At 40.2% G+C, this 21,303-nt stretch overlaps 1 protein-coding gene across 1 annotated transcript in view; it reads right to left on the bottom strand.

Moving 5' to 3' along the window:
* The window catches only part of PDE1C (phosphodiesterase 1C, calmodulin-dependent 70kDa), a gene marked incomplete at its 3' end in the record, with an annotated part of 284,944 nt that overhangs the window by 46,274 nt on the left and 217,367 nt on the right, over positions 1–21,303 (bottom strand). Inside the window, exons 4-6 of the mRNA XM_009886214.1 lie at positions 4,115–4,228; positions 3,055–3,237; positions 867–933 (exon numbers count right to left, since the gene is read on the bottom strand). Coding sequence (XP_009884516.1) covers positions 867–933; positions 3,055–3,237; positions 4,115–4,228 — 364 coding nt within the window. The remainder of the gene's footprint in view (positions 1–866; positions 934–3,054; positions 3,238–4,114; positions 4,229–21,303) is intronic.

Raw genomic sequence — 21,303 nt, 5'->3', positions numbered from 1 at the left:
CTGCACTGTGAAAAAGGTATGGATGAATGTTTTGACTCTGTACATGAAAGGCATGTTTCTTCTTGCATTCAGTGGACCTTCTGCAATTTCTCCACATCTTTTGATGAGTACTATCCAAACCAAAAAGGATTCACTAACTTAACTGTAGGTCTTTCCAGTGTGGAGTAGAGCAGAAGGATTGCTTCATGAACTTTACACGTAATGTCCCTGTGCATTGCCCCACTGTATCACCTTTTTTCACCACTGCATGGCATGGTGTAACCACATGCAACTTGTAATCTGCAAAGGTGCTGTGTAGGCAGTTAGTTGCTAAATTGCGTTTGTAGTCTTGATAATTCCCCCCTAAGGCAAGAACCTTGCAGTTGTCCCATGGACTGAACCTTGTTTTTTTCTGACTACTTCTGACTAATCAGTTTTCCTCTGAAACTTGAAAACTCGTAAAAGGGTCGTTATTCCTGAAATGATTGTCACCTTGAAGACCTGAAGCTGACCAATGCAAGAAATTCCCTTCTCTCACAGCAACTGATCTTCCTTCTACACCTCTCTCCATCTGTGTTTTCTTTCTTCCCTGTGGGAGGTTGTGATTGATTCCATCATGTTACTAAGTCCTAGTTTAATCACCATAATCTAGAACAGAGCTGTAGCCTTCATAACCTGAAAATGGCTACAGCCTTGAACTCTATTCTTTCCTTTATTGAAAGGATATTCCTTTAGGCGAGTGAATGATTAATGTATGTGAACTAAACTAAATGTCAGAGAGAAGGAAAGGGCAAGTACTAAGACCCCCTTACCAAGTCAAACATTGCAGTGTTACCTTGATGCTTTGTACAGAACCGCCCCCCTCAACACCTTTTTATTTGGATTACCTTTAGCACTCCAATTACAGCTGGTGGGTAGCTCAAACCGACCATATTTGAAGTCCGTCTGTACATTCTACCAAGATAAAATAGATAAGGCAACACATAAATAGAATTAAACAAAACAAACAAACAAGAACTATAAAGCAACAAACCATTACAGCAGACCTTATTTAGCCCAGGAAACACTGACCACAATTTGGTTTTTTTCTTCCTTCTTGCCCCTAACTTGCACAATATTCTCTATATCATTCTTATTGTACAGCCTAACTTGAGATTATACACTCCCCAGTATCTCATAGCTTGGTTACCTGGCAGGACATCATAGAGAATCTGCCCAAGATCAGATCTTCATTAGAGGGAAAGGCTACACTCACATAAACAAGATAGTCCCCACCCTGTACTGCAGATGACCATACCACTCTTTCAGTTCCCTTAGTCCTTGCTGGTCCACATGCAAGTTAATTCTGAACGTACTTCAGAAATCATTTGTTATCTGCAATGAATCAACTCCAGCTCAGTACAGCTGTCACTTTTGTCAGCCTTTTTTTAAGATTGGTATAAAATCTTTTGGGTGTTCGCTCTGTGTGTGTGTGTTTGAGGGACAGACAGAGAAAGAGTAAGGCAATAATCAACATCTGCAACTATATTAAATAAAGCACTGAAGTATGTACCAGATTTTAAACTCGTTTTCAGGTCACACTGTGCTTAACAGGCTTGGTGAATGCACAAACACTTGTCATAGCTAAAAGGCCTTTCTGCAGGTCTCCCTTTTTTGCACTCAAGCAACGTAGGACTCAAAGGAGATGATGGAAAGCTCTCTTCTCCCATCTGAAATGATCCCGTGTGAAGTCTTCCTTCACTTCCCTTTTTTTTTTTTTGTCATGTTCTGCATTCAGACCTCAAAAAAGTCAGCCTCCTTTGGAAAATTAAATTCACCCATTCCCCAAATTACAGAATTTCTTACTCCCTCTTCCCTCCAGTCAGGAGCCCCATAGCCTTCTCTTAAGTGATAATTCAGGCAGAGTCCCCCTCCCTCAGCTCAGGAGAGCCACAACCCTCCTCTGGTGCCATATAAGATCTGAAAACTTCCTCCTTTGGGCCAGAGTGATTCAGATCAGCTGGAAAACAGCCTCCTGCAGCCAGCTCTCTGCAGTTTATTTACTTCTGTGTTGAGCAAGTCCCTCACTGAGAGTGAGGGTTAATTCACAAATAGCCTGTCAAACCTGGAGAAACCTGTTCCAAGGAGAAATGACAGGTTTAGTCTTATCACAATTCGCTGCCACTCTTAACACATGTACAATAACTTTGGTACACAGACAAAAAAAATCAGCTATAGACATGGTGGAAGAGGCTTCTGTGTACAGCCTGTGTGGCTTGTGGTCCACTGTGTGATACACCCAACCTCCTGCGCAGAGGGCTGGTAGGCTGTCACTGCGATTCTGATGAACAGTGAAAGACGTACAGCTCTTCCATTCCTGACCTGAGTTTTGCTGTAGAGAGCTCGGACCTGTTGTCCTTTACGCTGTCTAAAGTCTGCTAAAAGTTTCACATCTGCTAGCCCTCCTTCTAGCTTGAAGGAAGAATGTCAGTGAAGAGTGGTTACTCCATAAGAAAAGGTAAGATTGGAAGTGAGTCCAAATTGAAATGACTCAACGTTTTAAAGGGTGCAGAAAGTGCAATCAGTTTTAGCAGTAGGTTCTGATGCAAATCACAACAGAAAAGGCTGAGAGGACTCGATGGGTTTTTTGAAACCCTCCCTGAGCTCCAAAGTTTTCACATCAGTCTTGGTCTGTAGTTCATTCTAGTAATATGATGATACAGGATTTTCTTCTGTCTCTTAGCAGTTCTTCATGAAAAATACTAGACTACAGAGGTAAACAGAGGCAAGGGAGGGCTCAGTCTGGGCTGACCAAATTTTAAAAGCTGTCACTCTTGACCTAGGGTTATGCAGAGATGCCTATTCCCTGTCAAAATTATTCCAGCTGTCCTATTACATCTGTATTAAACTAAGAACAGATCAGTATGTGCTGTTTCAGGTTTCAATCTGTTACTTAACCCCAGGCTTCAAGGTGCTATCCAGATCTGTGTACAAACATCATTAGACCCACACTAAAGTATTCTTCATTCAATACTATAGGAACAATCTGCGGTACCTGGGCAGCTACTAGAACAAAGTAATTGCATGCCCCTTTACCTTTCCACAAATATCCCAGCTTGTACTGCATGGACAATACTCCTGAATCGGGGTTTTTCCTCCGTTCTTTTGAGCATCATCCCCATTTGCCGCGTGAAGGTAGAAGCCAACCAGTCCCGGACCTCTGAGGGCACAGAGTCGGACTGGATGTCACTGAGCTCATCTTCTGTGTCCAGTAAACGCCTAGAAGGGGCGGGGGGAAGAGGGGAGAAAGATGGGTAAACAGACTCCCTTGGAGAGCATTGCAACATTATTAACAGAAAAGAAACTCACATACATTCTAATTAAAGCAGTTGTTAAAAGTCTTTGGTTCATCAGCCCTAATGGAACACAATTGTACAAGTCTTCAACAGATTGTTTATTCTTTTGTATAGCTAAATGTCAGATTGTGAAACTCACTACTAGGCCAACAAACAAGAAGTATCAGCGTTCTGAACTACAACTATGTAATCATCCACTGACTCCTTATCTTCAGCTCGTCAATATTCCTGACCTTTCTGCCTTTCAGAGCTCATTTACGGACATATCTAACTTCCCAGCTAGTATCATACAGTCCTCTCCTTTACCATTCTGGTCATCTGAGGTGACTTGACAAGTGCATTTAGCACTGAGGAAACGGCACATAACAGAGCAGGGAACTCCTCTACAACATCTTACCAGTCTACCTCTATCATGACCTGGAGTAAAATTTTGTTTAATTTCAAAAACTTCATAAAAGTGAAAAGATGTAACAGTATTCAAAGGGACAGAGGAGTAGGAATTTAGAAACTTTCAGAAAAAGCGGGACAAAATTGTTATGAAAACATTTCTCCAAGAGAATATATATAAAATATATTATTGCTTTTGATCTCCTCCCCTGCTCCAGGAGATTTAAAGCAGCTTTTAGACCGAGGTTTGAAGATCTGCTTTACACAGACTATGATATTTTAATGATTAAAAACATATTGTCTGTGAGTAATAAAACGTGGCTAAAACAAATTTCCCAACTGACGTGCAAATTACAATTTTGTGTCATTGGTACCAGATATAAGAAGAGTATTGATGTCTGCAGTTAACTCACCTAGTTTCGTCAATGTATACTGACTCAAGAACAGTTGCAGCATATTCCAAATTCTTCTTTAGGTCTACAACGGAAGCTTCCCCCCTCTCTAACTGCTTTACCAAAGACCGCAACCTACAGAAAAGGAAAACAGAAATCCGATTAGTACAGAGAGAAATAGGTTTGAGAGTAAGCGTCAGTTCAAAACTGGATCCAGCATGAGACCTAGCGCACATGATTGTCAGGTGAAAACTTTTGGAAGTCTACAAGGTTCTTTAAGCTGAATACAAGAAATCAACAAAAATCACTTTTCAAAGATCAGTCACAATGATGCCAGACAAACATCACATTATATTTAGGCTCAAATAAGTCGACAAGTTATGACTGTCCCTTACTCATACTGAAATAAATCAAAATAGAAATCACTTGGAACTTAACACAGGAGCTAAGAGAGGGCAATTTCATTCCAGCCATAAGTAAGGAAGTAACTTCTTGAGTAGCATCTGTTGACAAATGTCAGCCATTTATGATGATTGGTGTACACTTATGCAAAATTGTATTAGAGTATATTTAGAAATGCCATTGCAGAAATACTATGTAAGGTTAGGAAATACTATGATTTTCATTAGATCATGAGGTCACCCTCAGACTATCCTATCTATATTAAACAGAACTTATGGAAGCTTTTTTATCAGGTTACTGTTATTACTGGGGGGATAACAGTCTTTCTGAAAACAAAGATTTGTGCTGAAAATGTTTCCTGTGTCAAAGAAAATGAATATATTTGTCTAATTTTCTTTTGTCTGTTCCTCCCCTTTACTCTACTTTCTGTGGCAAATTAGAAAAACAAAATAGGGAAGAAAGAGAAGAAGAAATTGTAAAATTAAAGAGTAAAATGCAAATATTTTAAACAATCCAAGAATATACATGCTTACAATTAGAAGAAGAAAATTATTCATTTAAAAGGACAATGGAAGAAAGAGTTGACATGTTAAAGCATTTTTGTGAATGTCTTCAGCCTTGTTAAACAGTAGTTAAATAAACACTCAAATTTACATTTAACAGTGTAGCAGAAATCACAAGTTGTTAATTTGTCCTGTTCAAGATGCAAAAATGTAGAGTAGTCATCATGTCATCTATACGTTGTCTTCTACTTAGGAGACTACTCTTCCTCAGCTTTTTCTATAGGCCATGGAGAAAAATAACCTTTTCCACAAGGTAATTCAGAGCTAGAGCCCAATATAGGTGCCTACTCTCACTTTATTAACTGTATCGGGAGCCCAACCTCCTACAACAGACACATACATGAAGTTCTTAAAATGAAGTGAGTACCTGCATTCCCTTGCAATCACAATGCCTCTGTAGCATTAGCGCTTTCAGGAGAAATCAAGACTCCACAGGGCTGTATTTCATGGCAGAGCTGCAAAACAGTCAGCCTGCCTGTGTGCACTGCCCCAACAGCTCTTTCCAGCTGGGTTTCCTCCCCCCCCCCCCTTTCCTCACATAAAGAGTGAGGCTGTAGAGAACAAAAATCATAAAACATATCGACTGTTCCTCTGGCTAGGTCACATAAATGCCACTCCTACTCACAGTGGTACTGCTGACACACAGCTACATATTTAGCTTTACAAAAAATCTTGAGCAAGAGGTGGAACCTCTCCAGGAGGGTTAACTCATCCGCTTGTCGGCAGTCGAAAAACAATTTTTTCAATATTTCGTTCCTGATGTGAGAATGGAGATGGGAAGGTCAGTGATGTACAAATAAAACAAATAGAACTCTCCTTATCTCTGTAAGCCAGGTGGAGAGCATTCAACTATGCCAGCATGCTTCCCTCTGGTCCTGAAAGCCGGCTTGGGGAATCCATGGAGCAACCTCAGCCCCATGAATTCATTGAGAAACATGGTTCAGTGCTCCCATCCCCCCCTCCTGTGTAACTGCACAGGTGTGAGCAGCAACACGTTGTGTTTGATGAGCAGAGCTAGGAAAGGTGCTCCCCCACCTTTCAGGTTGATTCCAGCCTCGGGCAGCACACGTGGAAGATGAATTCACCGCCTCCCTAGAGCCAAACCACTGATCCCTCCTCCCCATTCCCAGCTTTTCTTGCCAATGCAGGAGGGGAGGAAGAGGAAAAAACAAAACAACTTTCACATCCAAACAGTAAGCATTAGTTCATACGGCTCCCCCTTCCTCTATCCTGTGTATGGGGAGTCCAGAGATGTGACCCCCTTCACTAGTTACCAGAAACGCTGTTTGCACACAAGCCACAGGAGTTAATAGTGAAGGAGGAACATTATCTTTGGCTCTTCCTGACTTTTATTTCATTGATTTAAGTACCCGACAGCTCTATCCCACAAGTCATTCAAAATTCATGTTCAATAATAGCACAGTGAGTAACGGTTGCTTCATGGCACCAACATTCATCATCGAAGGAGATTATGCAGAGCACTATGTGCATCAATCATTTGGAAAAACAGAAGTACAGTTGTTATAATAAAACCTTGTCACACGATCAGCCGCTCTCGTGTGAAAAAAAATTACATTGTCTTTGTCTTACCATCCATTATCTATAACTATTTCTGATTCATTGAGTCACAGCAGCTGCTGCCAGTTACCTTTACTAAGTAAGAGCCCAATGATAGTTTGTCTTTACTGCACTCCATGTATCTCTATGCTTTTTGAAATAGTCCTAACTGCAACCATAAAGCTAAGGCCAGGCTGCCCCACTGAAGAGCATCCAGACAAATTTATTAGCTGAAAACTTCTGTTTCGGGGTGGCTGAAGTAATTCTGGAATGCATTCAAATTCACCAAACCATTTTGACTGAAATAAAAACATTAACGCAAACTTTTGACATGTTTTATTTTTAGGAGCTTGTATTAAAGCCATGGAAGCGGAGGGCAAGATGCTGACTTCCCATCTTTTCCCCACAGACTGGTCATTGCAGCCGGTGAGTATGGTTCAGTCTCACGCACCATTTCACAGGAAAATGCTGAGTCTGTCAGGCTACTGACTAAAAGAATCATACTGCTAAAATTTTCAGAATCAGTTTAAGGAACTCAGTCAATCAATCACTTTGCTTTTATTGTAACTGTATGTTTTGTATGAAAAAAACGTTTTTTTCAACCAAAGCATATTTTGTTCTGTTCTAAGAAGTTCATTATAGACTGATAAAACCTAAATTTTCACTGTTTCTTTTTTTTCCCCCTCCTTTTCCTTTCAAGTTCAGAACAAAAAATTTGCACAGATCTACCAGACCTAGTTCCACTGAAGCCCACGGAGCTAGTTGTAGGAGAAGCAGACAATTCCTGTGCATAAGGAGATCCCAGGCCAGAAGGGAGGTTTGAACCATTTCTAATATTAAGCTGTCTTAAGACCACGGCACATGCCACAGGCAAGCCAGGCTGTAGGTCAGCCAAAAGTTTTTCAGATTACAGTCATCAGCACAGCAGTTACAAAGAACTGGTTGGTCACACAATATTAGCTCCAAATCTAGTTGTTTAATTATATTAAGATACAGCTAATGCCTTTCTTAATGAGATTTCCAAGGGAAGCTATTCCTCCAGTCTGCAAATTCTCTGTGAACATGTGCCAAATATTATGGAAAATGTCTGAGAACCTTTGTTCTACGCACAGTTATTTCACATTTTAGTCCCTGGAATAATCCCTTAACTACCCAAAGGAAAAGCCTAGTCCGGAGCAATGCTATGCGTTTTAACTTCCTCTGAACACACAGGGAGCTCAAGTAGGTGTAAAATCTTGGCAAGGGGGGTAGATCACTTCCAGAATCTGGCCTCCCACACTGTCCTTCCAAGGAAAATATCTGTATGCATCCACTGTAAAAACCCCTGAGAGTATCTGCAAACAATCCCACTGAATTCAGCAGAGCAATACATTTGTGTAGAGCAGGCGGGTTGGGTCCTCAGTGAAGGTGAGAAGTTATCCAAAGCGTACGCTGTTCCACAGCCCCGCTCCTGCTCTTTTTAATGTCTCCCTAAAGTACTAGCTATCATAAAATTCAGGGAGAAAGAAAGTAAATGACTAGAAACTGGGCCACTGAACTCAGTCCATGAAATTTACACAGCTCAAAGACACAAAGCCACGTTAGATCCAAACCAAGTAACAGGAAAAAGTGAAGCTGTTTTCAGCGTGTTCTTGAAATGTAAAATTTCTGAGTAACTGCTCCAAGCATTCTCCTCTCTGTTATAAATAAAACAGTATTTGTGTACAAATATTTATCTCCTTAGCCAGAGGGCTTGCTTTTATGCTGTCGATTTTTTTTAAAAATAGCATTGCATATCACTGCAGAGAAGATTAACACCACCGCAGTCTGGATACCAGTCAGCTTCAATTAACATGCAAAGCACACATATTGTCTGAATACTTGGGGCAAGCTCCTTCAACCGATGCAAAGTTTGCAAAGCTGCGTGGATAGTCTCTGCATTTATTTTCAAAGCTTACGACTGTGACTCACCACATGTTTTCAACAGTACAACTCAATCTTTTTCTCCAAGAATCATCCTCCTACCATTGGGGCAGACGAGGAAAAAACGACTTTGAATGCACATGAAAATTTTTTAAAAAGTAAAATAAAAATTCTAACATCATTACATGTTACCAAGGATGGAATATTTATCCTTGTTTTGCTCTTGATATTAACAGATAAACAGTTTGATATTGACAGCTGAACCTGATTAATATGTTGCTTCAACCATGATAGCCTACTACCTGACAGGTGAGGTTTGTAGAAAGCAAAAAAGGAAAGCAGAGATATTTTTTTATTATAGCTGGGAAAAGAAGGCAAGCTATTGAACACAGCGCTGCTAGAGCAGGTTAAGTACCTTCTTGAGACAATGGCCTTTCATCAATTGTCACTAATTCTTCAAGATCACAAGCCTCTGCTAAGTCTGATAGAAGTTTCACTAAGAAAGCCTGCAGTGGAATCTCTTACTAGAACTAAGCCTTGTCCACATAGCAAAGGCTCTCACCAGAGAGGGCCTTCAGCCTGGGCTGAAGTGACTCTTGCTTGGTCCCTTTCAACGCATACTGAGATCAGAGATCCCAGAGCTCAGGTGATGGACTCATCTTTGATAGGTCAGCCCTAAAGAACAGCTCTGTGGGAAAAAGGACTTGTACCCTAGACCAGAATATCTTCATGAGTGGATTGTTTGCCTGGGTTGTGAGTTCAGAAGTTTGCTACAGATAAGGGTTGGAAGAAATTATTCAAAGTTTCCTCTCTCCCATATGAGGAGGAGGAGGAGTGGAAGGTAGATGCGGTCCACATCACACCAAGAAAAGCTTCTGTTTTATCTTTCTGCAAAGTATGAAAATGTTCTGAAAAAATTTAAGAGATTTGAGCAACACTAGAACTTCTGCCACCCTCGCTAATAGTGACACAGCTAGCTAAAATGAGTTACTGGCTTCCTGCTGCAATAACCCCAGAAAAGATCTGTCATTCTTACTTCCTTCCACAGACGTACGTACTTCATAGACACAAATAGAGAAAACCTTTTCATAACACTAAATCATTCCACAGCTACAGTTATACATGAGAATGTTCCTCCTCAACTCTTTTGTGAGAGTTTTACTGATGTACCAGTTTTTATTAATGTACCCAAGACGTACGGTACAAGAAAGTTTTGCACAGAGAACCGAATTTTATGGACACCTAACAAAATAGGTGTATGTAGCAACAAAACATCAGGTTTCATACCCTGAATGCTGGTTTCATATCCCAGGAGAGAATCTGTTCTTGCTATTCCTGAAGTTCCCAAAGCTTTGGAATCAACTTCGAAATTTTAAGTCAAAGTTCCCTTAAGCAGACAATATCCCATTGCATTCGGTGTAATTCTGACACTGCACTCCATGAGCAAACAGTTTAAGGGTTCCCTGTAAACATAAAGGATCCTGTAACACATTCTGTAGGAAATAAGGTTTGCTCTTACGGCCTCTCCCTATTGTGAAGTAACTATGTGCTGTTCAGGCATTTTCTTCAGTCTCAAATGTCACCAACTTTCAATGGAAGTGGGCAATACTTGGAAAAGGTGATGCAATCGCATATTGGGTAAGAATGCAAGCTGCTACACCCATATAAGAAAACATTTCTAATAATCTTGCCATGATTAATGCTTAGATATACAAATTTCCCCCCCAAAAATTGTCAGCACTAATTTCAATAAAGGACACTCTATTCACGGTCCTGTTCATCACAGAGGTTCATGAGCAAAAAGTGGCACACAGGGAGATTGATCCCAGTTACAATAAGGTCCTTCATGAGCTTTCTACAGAAAAAAAGAACGTCACTACAATTAGACACTAGTGAGGAACACTTTCAGCTTCAGCAAATCCTTGCCACTCTGGCTCTGGGGGCATGAATATGAGGCACCTTCTGCTATCAGTCTGTGTTTATGTGGCTTTTGTTAGTCAAATTACCCTTATGTAATGAAAACCCAAGAGGATGACTTCAAAGACAACTCATTTGTGATAACATTCTTTTGATAGCCAGCTCAAATTGCTTTTTAAAAAAAAAATCAAAATAAATAAATCAAATCAACCACAAGCCTTAGAAATTAACAGAACAATAATAATCAGAAGTAGACCTGAGTGCATAAATGCCAGCTTCAGTTTACACACAGAAAAAGACCAAGTGTCGCTCCTACAGGCTGGAAAGACAAACGTCTGCTGAACTGAAAGTCAGCCTTCTGATCTACAGTGCATTCCTTACCCCTCTCTGGAAAACCACTATAATTACTGGTAGGAAATTTGTTAATAATTTTGAGAAACAGATGTTCACTGTACAGTGAACTATATTTTCATTCAAGAATTGCTACGCAGAAATAGGTGTGTATCTGCTATCTCACTATAACGTACAAACTCAATAAAACTGATGTTCTGTGGACATATTGGGGTTAGAGAGCATGTGTAGACCAGCTAAGCAGCGAGTGCATAGAAGGTCTGTAAGACTCCCCGTGACAGTATCCAACTGCCTGCTAGGGTGAAAAGAAACTGCAAAGCAAATGCACAGGATATTTAACACTGCCCAAAAGTATCCAGAGCAGATTGCACGCGGTTATGCGGCACAATGCACGTGTGCAGTAGTTTCAGTCAGCTGGGCGGACAGATGCCTCCACAGTTTGCACAGCAGACCCTTTGATGCTCCATTCAAATAGTGGTTTGGTGGGAGGGGTGCAGCACACACACAGAAAGTAATCCAGGAGCTCACCACGTCTTTTCACAACAGTCAGCAGGTATGATTCATTCCACAGTCTGCCACATCTTACTCTAAGGCTCTGCATATATAGCACGTGTGAACCACTGAGGAAAAGACATGACCGAGAAAGTCAGCTCCAGCAGTAATCCTCAAAACACAACTGAGAACAGAGTAACTGGTAGCCTGTGACCCAATGGATTTGTATTAGGCTGGACAGTTATCTTCCGTCACTGCTTTTGTATGGAAAAATACAAGTGACAACATGCAGAGGAAGAAAAAACATGTCTTTGCAAGGAGCAATCACTGAAACCCAAAGTACTGCGCTACACTGGCATTTTTCATTGGAAGAAATTACAAGCAATTGTTTTGCCATCCCCATGTTGCCTGAAATATCCTTCTTTCTTTGAATAATAATAATAAAAAAAAATAAAACGAAGCAATCAATTAATTTTGTATTATTTAGAACAATGCTAAGTTCAGTGGCCTTGGCAGGATGGTGAACGGCTTTTTTCAATTCACTTTAAGTCAAATAAGCTTTTGACCACATTAGCCAACTATAAGTGAAATCATATACAGTTTATATTTTTACTTCACAGTCATAAATTCTTTCATGTCTATTACAAGAAGAGAAGTCCTGTGCCCAAAACATTATCAAACTTTGGAGGATTTTCAATAAAACAACAGCCCAAGCAATTCCTCAGCACCAAGTCCTTCAAATTACCCTCATCTCCATCTCCTGCTACTGAAAATTGCTAAAGGGCATTCTCACTTCTTATGTGCAAACACCCTCCCCATTCTCAGGTTCTGAACTTTGGGAACTGGGTCAGAAAATATAAGCTGTAAAAAGCCTTAATGTGGGCAAAATTTTGATGTCTTTGGTGATGAGGTCATTAGAAGTCTTGGTCATGGGGCCCTCATGGAGAGGGTTCAGAGAAGGTTCAGAGAAGCTGGTGAAGGGTCTCTAGAATACGTCTTACGAGGAGCAGCTGAGGAACTTGGGGTTGTTTAGTCTGCAGAAAAGGAGGCTGAGGGAAGACCTTATTGCTCTCTACAACTACCCGAAAGAAGGCTGTATTGAGGTGGGTGTTGGTCTCTTCTCCCAAGTTACAAGCAATAGGACAAGAGGAAATGGCCTCAAGTTGTGCCAGGGAAGGTTTAGGTTAGACATTAGGAAAAACTTCTACACTGAAAGGGTTATCAAAGACTGAAACAGGCTGCCCAGGGAAGTGGTTGAACCACCATACTTGGATGTATTTAAAAGCCATCTAGATATGGTGCTCAGGGACATGGTTTAGAAGTGAGCCTGGTAGAGTTAGTTAACAGTTGGACTTGATGATCTTAAAGGTCTTTTCCAGCCATAATGAATCTATTGGTCTTTTTTTCATTCAAGTCAACCATCTAACCTACCATAACCTGTTATAGAAATCAGGCACACAGATGCTCATGGAAGTCACTGGAGATGGGTAGCCAGGATGAATCACCTTCAAAAGCTGCCTGGCGTATATTTCCTCAGGAAAGGGTGCACTGCCTTTTTGATGTGCCTTCCTTCCCCCACTAATGACAGATATGAGCTAAAAGATGGGCTTAGGCAGTCATTGTGGTTTCAGACAGCTAAGATGAGGTGAGATGACTCTTCCCACTGAATAAATTGAGAACTGAACACGGGTAGATTTCAGATGTGGAAGAGAAAGAAAGGCTTCTATATTTTGTTTTCACAACTTCTAACTGGTGTTTCCAAAAGTAAGCTTTCCTTTTGGTGGACAACTACTTTTTGGGATGCTAGCATGACTTAAATTTTGGGGGAAACTGCAGGATCATTGAATTTGTTGAAAATGAAATCCAAAACCAGCAGACGAAGTCTCACGCAATTAAGCCTTTCCAAGTCACCAGTGCCTTTTATAAAAAATGACCTCAGTTATAAGATGTCAGCCACAAATCTAGCAATTTTTAATTTGCATCTTTAAAAATAGGTACCTGAAATGAACCATCTAAATTTGCATTTGAGGCAACTAACACATACTGTCAGTTTAGTGTCAATGCATCCAATGACGCATTCCCCTTTGTTTTACACAGACGGAATCTTTTTCTTTGAAACCACAATTATCACATTTCTGGGTCCTTGAACAAGGTCATTCTTCCAAATGATGCTAGCAGATTGCTTTGTGCAGATCTGAATGTCAGCACTCCACACTGGCTCTTTACTTAAGGCTCACTGCAGAGATCAGGGAGAAGTTCAACAGATAATTTCAAAATATTTCATGGTAACCTTAGTTCTCCCCCATCTGTTACCATTAAAATATCCATGGGTGGAAAGTCTGCAATTATCTCATTCTTTCCAGTTCCTAAAATCAATTACATTCCAGAGCAGCTTTTAGGAACCCACAGGGCAGTTAGGCAAGTGCAGATCAGAGTCCACACACAGCGTGAAGTTCAAGCAGGAATATGCCCGTGCCTGGTCTTCAGAAATGCCCAGTAAGCAAAGGCAGGAAAAGGCGTTCCCAGGCTGCTTCCTTTCAGACCACCTTCAGCCCTCAGCACTCCTGAGACCCAGGTGAAGACTACAACTCACTTATATCTTATCAGCTATGGCAAGGGACAGGCACACGTCAATGGCAAATTCCTGTATGACCTAAACATTCTTTGCTGGGTTCGGCAAACCTATGCGTACTTTAATGGATGCCTACGTTCCTCTAGATCACTAAGACAGCTGCACGCTCTTGAAGTCATTGTCACTGACCCCACTAGAGTCAGGGCAGATGATATCAGCCAAAGATTTTGTGCTATATATAAATCTGTATTTACAAAGCATTTTCTCATGAACAATAATTTTACACAGCTGCGAAGTTTTTGCTGTGATCAGAGGTAACTCATTGATAAATCATGTTTTATTCTAAATTGGCATAAATGGAAAATACTCAGATTTCTGGTTAAAGACTTCAACCATTTCCTTTACATTTAAAGGCTTATACCTTTCCTTGGTAGATTTTGGATACCCAGGCACTGAGGCTTTTAGATATGTTTAAGATGTGGATCCTCACTTTTCTGCCTCTGATTTCCATTCAGGAAAACATACTTACCAGGAATATTACAGAGCTAATTGATTGAAATTATTTACGCAGCTTATTCCCTGGTCTAAAAATCAGAAAAATAAAAGCTGGGTCAGTCCTAAAATTTTACTTGTCACCATATTAAAGTTCTGCTATGCACTTTTTGTAGCCCAAAGAAATCACTTGAACTTCACCACGCTTCTCTGGTAATACTAGCATGTGCATTTGTTGGCTCAGATACTTAGCATGCCTTTTCTCAATATATAATTTACCCTTTCAACAAATATTGTTAAAAACAAGCTGTTGTTCTTCTAAAGCCCACAAAGTTTGCATTAAACTGCAAAATCATTTCCCTCTTGGCAGCTGCAAGTTGGCCAGTCTATACTTCTACAAAACAAGCCCATTCTCACTACCCTTAATTATCTTTATTTAAGGGAAGCATTCCCAAAGTCAGCAGTAAACATTCCCTTGTCTTTTGATAAAGGCTGGAAAACCAAGGCTGTTGCCAACTTTTAGCTGCACATGACGAAGGTGTTGAGCTAGATATTTGCCATGCCAGGAATTTTTAACAACCTGGGCACTATTCAGGAGAACCATAGTCTAGAGACGAATGCCAAGAAGAGGCCATTACAAAAGGAAAGCTGGAGGTTGCCGAGTCCCAAATAGTAACAAAAAATAGTTCAGATAGGGTCCCAGTCATGTTTTTTTTGGAATGCAAAAGATTCAGAATAGTTCTCCATACAATGGGCTTTTTTGACACCTTGCTAGTTGGGCTTTGCACCGCAGACTGCTTCCTTGTCTAGTTTAATTACCAGCCTAGCTAATAGATCCAGGTGTGCCGTGGGTAACCACTACTAGCCTTTCACACCTGTATGATTCCTAACATGCACAGGAACTGGACTTATCCCAAACCCACAATCTGGCCACTGCAGCACTGACGGTTAAAGTAAGTTCAGATGAAAGCAAATTTCTGAGCCGTGCTCCTTTCTCCACGACTACATGTCATATTTAGAGACAAACTCAAAAAGGTTATGCAAGCATCCCAAAAAGTCCATCCTAAGAAAATATCATGCACTCTTGCTTGGTGGAATCTTACATCCTTGTTTTAACTGCAATAACTCACTTCTCCTTTAATGAGCCATAAAAATGGAGTGAGAATGGCTGCTCCAGCTGGTACAAATTACCAATTGCAAATGTTATGGAAAAACATCAAGATTCCATGAAATACATACTCAGCAACCTGATGGGTCAAAAGTGCACTTAGCCAAATTTGGAGAGCATGATTGAGAAATAAGCTCTTGGAGGAAAAGAAACTTTTGAAATTGATGGCTTGTTCATTGTACTACGAAATAGAATAGCAGGTAGAATGAAGCAATGGAAAGTTCACACTAAAAATTGTGAAAATAAAGTTGTGTGCAGCTGTAAAAATGATAAATTGTAGGAAACACTTTTCATTCATGGCTGTTCATGTAAGAAGAAAAAAAAATTGCCTGAGATTTCCTGCACGCACTCAATGGGACACAAACAAAGCACTTCAAAAACATCTGTTTGAAATAACCCAAGGTTAGAAAGAGAAGCAGCACTAAAAATGTCTTTGAATAGTAATAAATGAGAAAAAGATGCAACAAAGAACAACAGGAAACTTGTAAAGATCATTTATTAAAATAAACTTCTTATGCATATTATTATTGTGTTTACAAGGTCATGTGTCTCCCATCTCCATTCCCTGCATGCACTGTTGGATTCCACATGCTATGCGGGAGTGTCATCAGGTTGCAGATATGTGCAGACCAATTACCTTTGCTTTCCTGCTGTAGAGGCATTGAACGCTTCAGCTGTACTCACTACTCACAATACTCAAATGTCCTCCTGCCTCAGGTTCTGACAGAAGGAGGTATTAGCTCCCAAATGATCCTTTTGCAGATAAATGTTTCGATATTTTCCTTGGTAAATTTTCATTCCTCAAATATTGCTAAACAGGCGCAATAAATATGGACTAGTTTGAAGTCCTGGCACCAATACTACCTTGTTTCTGCCTATCCTTCCCTTTCCTTTCTGTTTTCCTCCCTCATCCCCAGCTTCTGCTCCGCCACAACTAGTTGAAATTTCACTAGCGGCATCTCAGTGATTTGCTTTGCTTGACCTTCCTGAGGCCTATTTCTGAATTATGTCAATAAGATTGCACAACATCATCAATAAAGCAAAAAGGACAAACAGATACTGAAGCTGCCCAAAGCTGTTGTATTTTGCCATCCACTTCCTTGGATGATACAGCACTTAGATAGCCACAACACAGATGCTGAGAGGTGCACTCAAGCTAAAAAGCTTCTGAGGACCTTCTGTCCATTAATGAAGAGGGAAAGCTACACAAAGGGATTCAAGTTATGTCAGGGAAGGTTTAGATTGGATATTAGGAAACATTTTTTTACCAAAAGGGTTATTAAACCTTGGAATAGGCTGCCCAGGGAGGTGGTGGATTCACCTCCCTGGAGGTGTTTAAAAAAAAGGTAGATGTGGTACTTGAGGACATGGTTTGGAAGTGGTTTTGTCAGGGTTGGTTAATGGTTGGACTTAATGATCTTAAAGGTCCCGTCCAACCTCAGCAATTCTATGATTCTGTGATTCTAAATACTGTGTCAAATAGCAACAGCGTGGTAGCATCAGAGGAAAGGTAAGGGATGTGTATTGGAACAGCCTCTTGTGTCAAAACAATCATGCTGAGCATCACAGTGAATAAGAAATTTGTGCAAGTTACTGAATTATCAAAGATCATTTTAATCTTCATCCAATAGACCAAAACTTTTGAAGGCATATGCAGCTTGCCTTTTCCCAGTCTTCTCTAGTTTATGCTACCAGCGGTCATCATTCCAACTTCCCCTGCCACAGCCCATGCAAAGCACACCAACTCATAAACACCTCAAGTCAGAGGTGGCAACAGCAGATCTGAACAGGACCCATGCTCTCACGGTTTTTCAGTAAGGTTTGGATAAGCATCTAGAATGATGTTTACACATTCTGTCCTACCATAAAACATATAAACAAACCTAGAGCTCAAGCTGTGTAGAGTCTCTCTGTATTTGTTTTACACAATGAACATTGAAGATGCCTCATCTACATTTGTGGCAAACCAGAACACAAGACACCAGAACACAAGAAACCATAATTAAGCCAAAACTTACCTCAGTGAAGATAAAATAGTTTAGTCAAGCACTAGTTAAATGCAGCAATACTGATAGAAATCACTGCGAGTGAAGAATTATTCTAAGGTGCCAAAAAAGAACTTAAGAAAAGCTAAAACTTAAGTTTTAAGAACTTAAAAATGCATTTTGAACCTTGAATGGCAAGTGGGGGAAACACAGATCATTATCACCTGGCTTTCAGCCTGCAAAGGCATTTTTGTAACCTTGAGTTAACATGAGCTGGGTTCTAGACCGTAGCGGTACTGTCAGGAGAAGATGCTGGTCTTTGATCAGAACAGAAAGAATTTCCAGGTTTGGGGTATGAAAATCATGGTGTTCCCTAGCAGACTTTAGTCATCCCTCAAATTATCCCGAACCTTAACAGTAGAGTAATATTCTTGTATGGACTTAACTGGATCTAAAAGGGCCCAAAATAAACATTCTTGTTTGATTTCCCTTTGAGGCAGCAATTCTGACTGGTAAATTCTAAGTAGTGAATTCACAGAATAATCAAAGGACTTTGATAACAACAAAACAAAAGACATTATTAGTTTTAGCCTACATGATATCTTTTAAACATAGCTGCTTAAGAAAATGAGGCTGATTCAAACTGTCTGTCCATCTCTACAGACCAATGAAACTATCAGTCAATTTCAAACGATGTCAAAGATTTTTCTAAAACATTAAGTTTGCACACATTGCACAACAATAAATGGGAATGTACATAATTGAAGCTCCATTAAGGAAATCACAGCAGCATGACCTCTCTACTCTGATTAGACAACAAAGAATCTAAAGAGAGCCTCAGCTCCGACACAGAAGAAGCCAGGCTTCATGAGTGCCACACTTGCAATGTTAAAAGGCTCAGTGAGAGCACAGTCAGCCCCTCCATCCCTCTCTGCAACTGAGTAAAACCAGACTACCCAGGTGAGCATGTATGCCCAATTCAACCATGAGAAAAAAGCAAAGGAAGGAACAGTAGATAACTTTGCCCCATATTTGGAAATTTGCTTTTAAAAGCTGCCTCAAAAATTGCCAATGACAAGCAGAAAGGCTGTAAAAACTCGTAAAATGCCCACAAAAGTTCTGCTGCCAGAAAAATTGCCCACAAAATTCACATTCCTGGATTAAAAGTAAAGTGGGGAAAAAAAAATCTGATTTTAAACATGGTGTTGTTTTGACTTAAGATTTACACAGGTCTAGTCATAATTGATGCTCTGAAAGTGCACCAAAAATATTCAGTTTCATATGGTATTCCTCAACTTTAAGCAACACTAAATGAGCAATACAAGCTCCTGTAGTTTCTTTCCTATGTAAACATTGCTCATTTTTCAAATTATAAGAGTACATAGTTACATTTGCAATGTTTTCCTGTCTTTGCCACTTTTTCTAAAATTGCCTAAGAAGAGACGCACGGGAATCCAAACACTGAAGTAGAAAGAGAGCTATCCCCATAATCAGTCACATTAAATAACTGTAGAGAAAAGAAGGAAAAAAGTGAATAACAACAAAACAACATACTTCAGCAAATTTAAACAAACTTGTAATACTTCTCTACCCTTTGCAGTATTGAACAACTTGTGTAAAATAAATTAAAAAAAAAAAAACTGTTAAAAACTTTAGGAGATAACTAGTCAAGAAAAAATTCTTTGTAAATATTTAGCCTTACGCTGTTGTCAGCATCAGGGGTGTGTGAAAAGTGAGCACCTGAGAAAACTTTACATTAGATTCAAAGGAAGAGGACTAAAGAGGCCTCTCTCAAGTGTTGTTGGGAAGGAAGAGGCTAAAACTGTACTTGTACTGTTCCCAGAACAAGCTGAAAAGGGGCACGGAAACTACACGTGGAAGCCCAAAATTAATTGATGAAATTACAAGCTAGACACAAATCTCTATTTCTTTACTTACAAAAGCACTCTGGAAAGAGTTTTCTGCCCTAGCTCTGGCGCTCTTTTGGATAAGCTCTTTCGTAACCGGTTCTTACACATGGAGAAGTCCAGCTGCAATATTTTACTTCAATTTACAAAAGGCTCTTGTGGAACTGCTGAATTTGTATAGGGCATTAGTTGACATTGGTATGCAAGCACTTGTGATACTTGCAACACAGCCTGCTTGGGATTCAGGCTCACTGTCGCTGTTGTCCCACTGACCTATGGATTACAGTCAGGATAAATTTTTCCCTGAAAATAAAACAAAAATTTTCAAGGGAGAAATTGTTGGGTTTTGCTGAGCAAAACTAGGATTTTCTCTTCCAAAAACACAGGGCTGCAACCCTTGTCTTTATTTCACCATGTTCAGTTAGTGTAAGCTGATCATCTTTAGTGAAAAGACTCCCTTCTTTCTTGCCAGGAGCGCAATGGTACTGAAAAACACAAAATACAGGCTCCTTTGTAGGTACTAGCACAGGCAGATTATCTATCTCATCTCAGCTGAGTGGCTACAGGCTAAGAAAATCACCAGCTGCTAATAAATATTTAAGTTAATCATCTGTAGTCCAGTAGGGAGCAGCATGAAGCACGGTAAGGTAGTGTTTCAGATTCTGAATTCTGAACAAAACCTTTGTGAAATTACATTCTAGGATGCTTTATTTTGTATTTTTGTGCCACAGTGGGCCCTACTGCAATACTGATTTTTTCATCAGGGCTTGTTTCCTTTCTATGCATCACTGGGCAGGGAATTTGTTTTGAGCATCATTTACCTCTTGCTGCATTGATTATATAGAGTTGAAACGCATTGGTAACAAAGAAAATGAAGAAAGAGGGGAAACATTTGATGGTTATATCCCCAGAAAGTCTGTTTGCTAACTGCCCTGAGTAAACAATAGAGGATAGCATTCTCCAGTGCCAGATGGGTTCAGCTGTACACGGACTCTGCAGAGCCCTCAGAGCACACCATCTGCTTCCTCAAAGGTGGGCTGGTAAAAGCAATATTAGAGGTCATTTTTGAAATGCACCAATTCTAGGAAGAAGCACGGGTTTTTAAATAGAAGTCAGAGGTATTGATTCAGGGAATGCCACAGACAAAACAGGCAGAGATGGAAGCTGCAGGGTAGCTGCCTCTTCTGGGAGTTGAGACAATGTAAAATTACTTCAGATACGACGTTCAATGTAGCTGAAGGGACACCACAGAATGGAAAGAAACATGAAGATAGATATTCTTTATGGTAAACATAGGAGGGGATAGGCAGCAATCTGGCAAAGCTTTAAGCATAAAGCTTTACATCTTGATGTAAAGATGGAATTTTAAAACACTGCACTGCCTAAAGAAGTACAAATACCCCTTTTCTCTGATTGATTCCTTACAAGTGCATTTTCTTCAGCTCAAGTATAGGTGAGATTCCCGCTGGTACCTTCCATTACTTGTTGCCACATGAATCAATAGCTTGGAGGCACTGCATCTAGACTGGGACCTTGTAATGTTTCTTCTCAGCCTTCACTTCCTCTCTAGTTCCTCTCCCACTGCATCATCCGCTTTATACCATCAGCGCAGCAGAAATGGTCAGAAGGCCAATAGTCCATGTGCCCTCTTTGGCTCCCACAGCATATGTTTAAGAAGTATGAGCCAAATATGATGCCAAGGGGCCTGTGACTGAAAGAAACATGAAAACCAGAGTGCGACCACCAACCTGTGGGAGCTTCATAGTGCTGTCACTGTTTTAGAGTCCTGGCGCATTTGTTTGTTGTTGTTTTCCCCTTCTCATTCCCAGGAAATTTCTGACAGTAGACCAACATGCCTCGGGACAGGGCCAAACATTTTTTCCAAATGCTGAGTGTTCTTGT

The sequence above is a fragment of the Charadrius vociferus genome, unplaced genomic scaffold, assembly GCF_000708025.1.
Source record: "Charadrius vociferus isolate BGI_N301 unplaced genomic scaffold, ASM70802v2 scaffold545, whole genome shotgun sequence".
In the NCBI taxonomy this organism is placed as follows: Eukaryota; Metazoa; Chordata; class Aves; order Charadriiformes; family Charadriidae; genus Charadrius; species Charadrius vociferus.
Note: the sequence above shows the minus strand (reverse complement) of the source record. Positions and strands in the feature narration are given on the sequence as shown.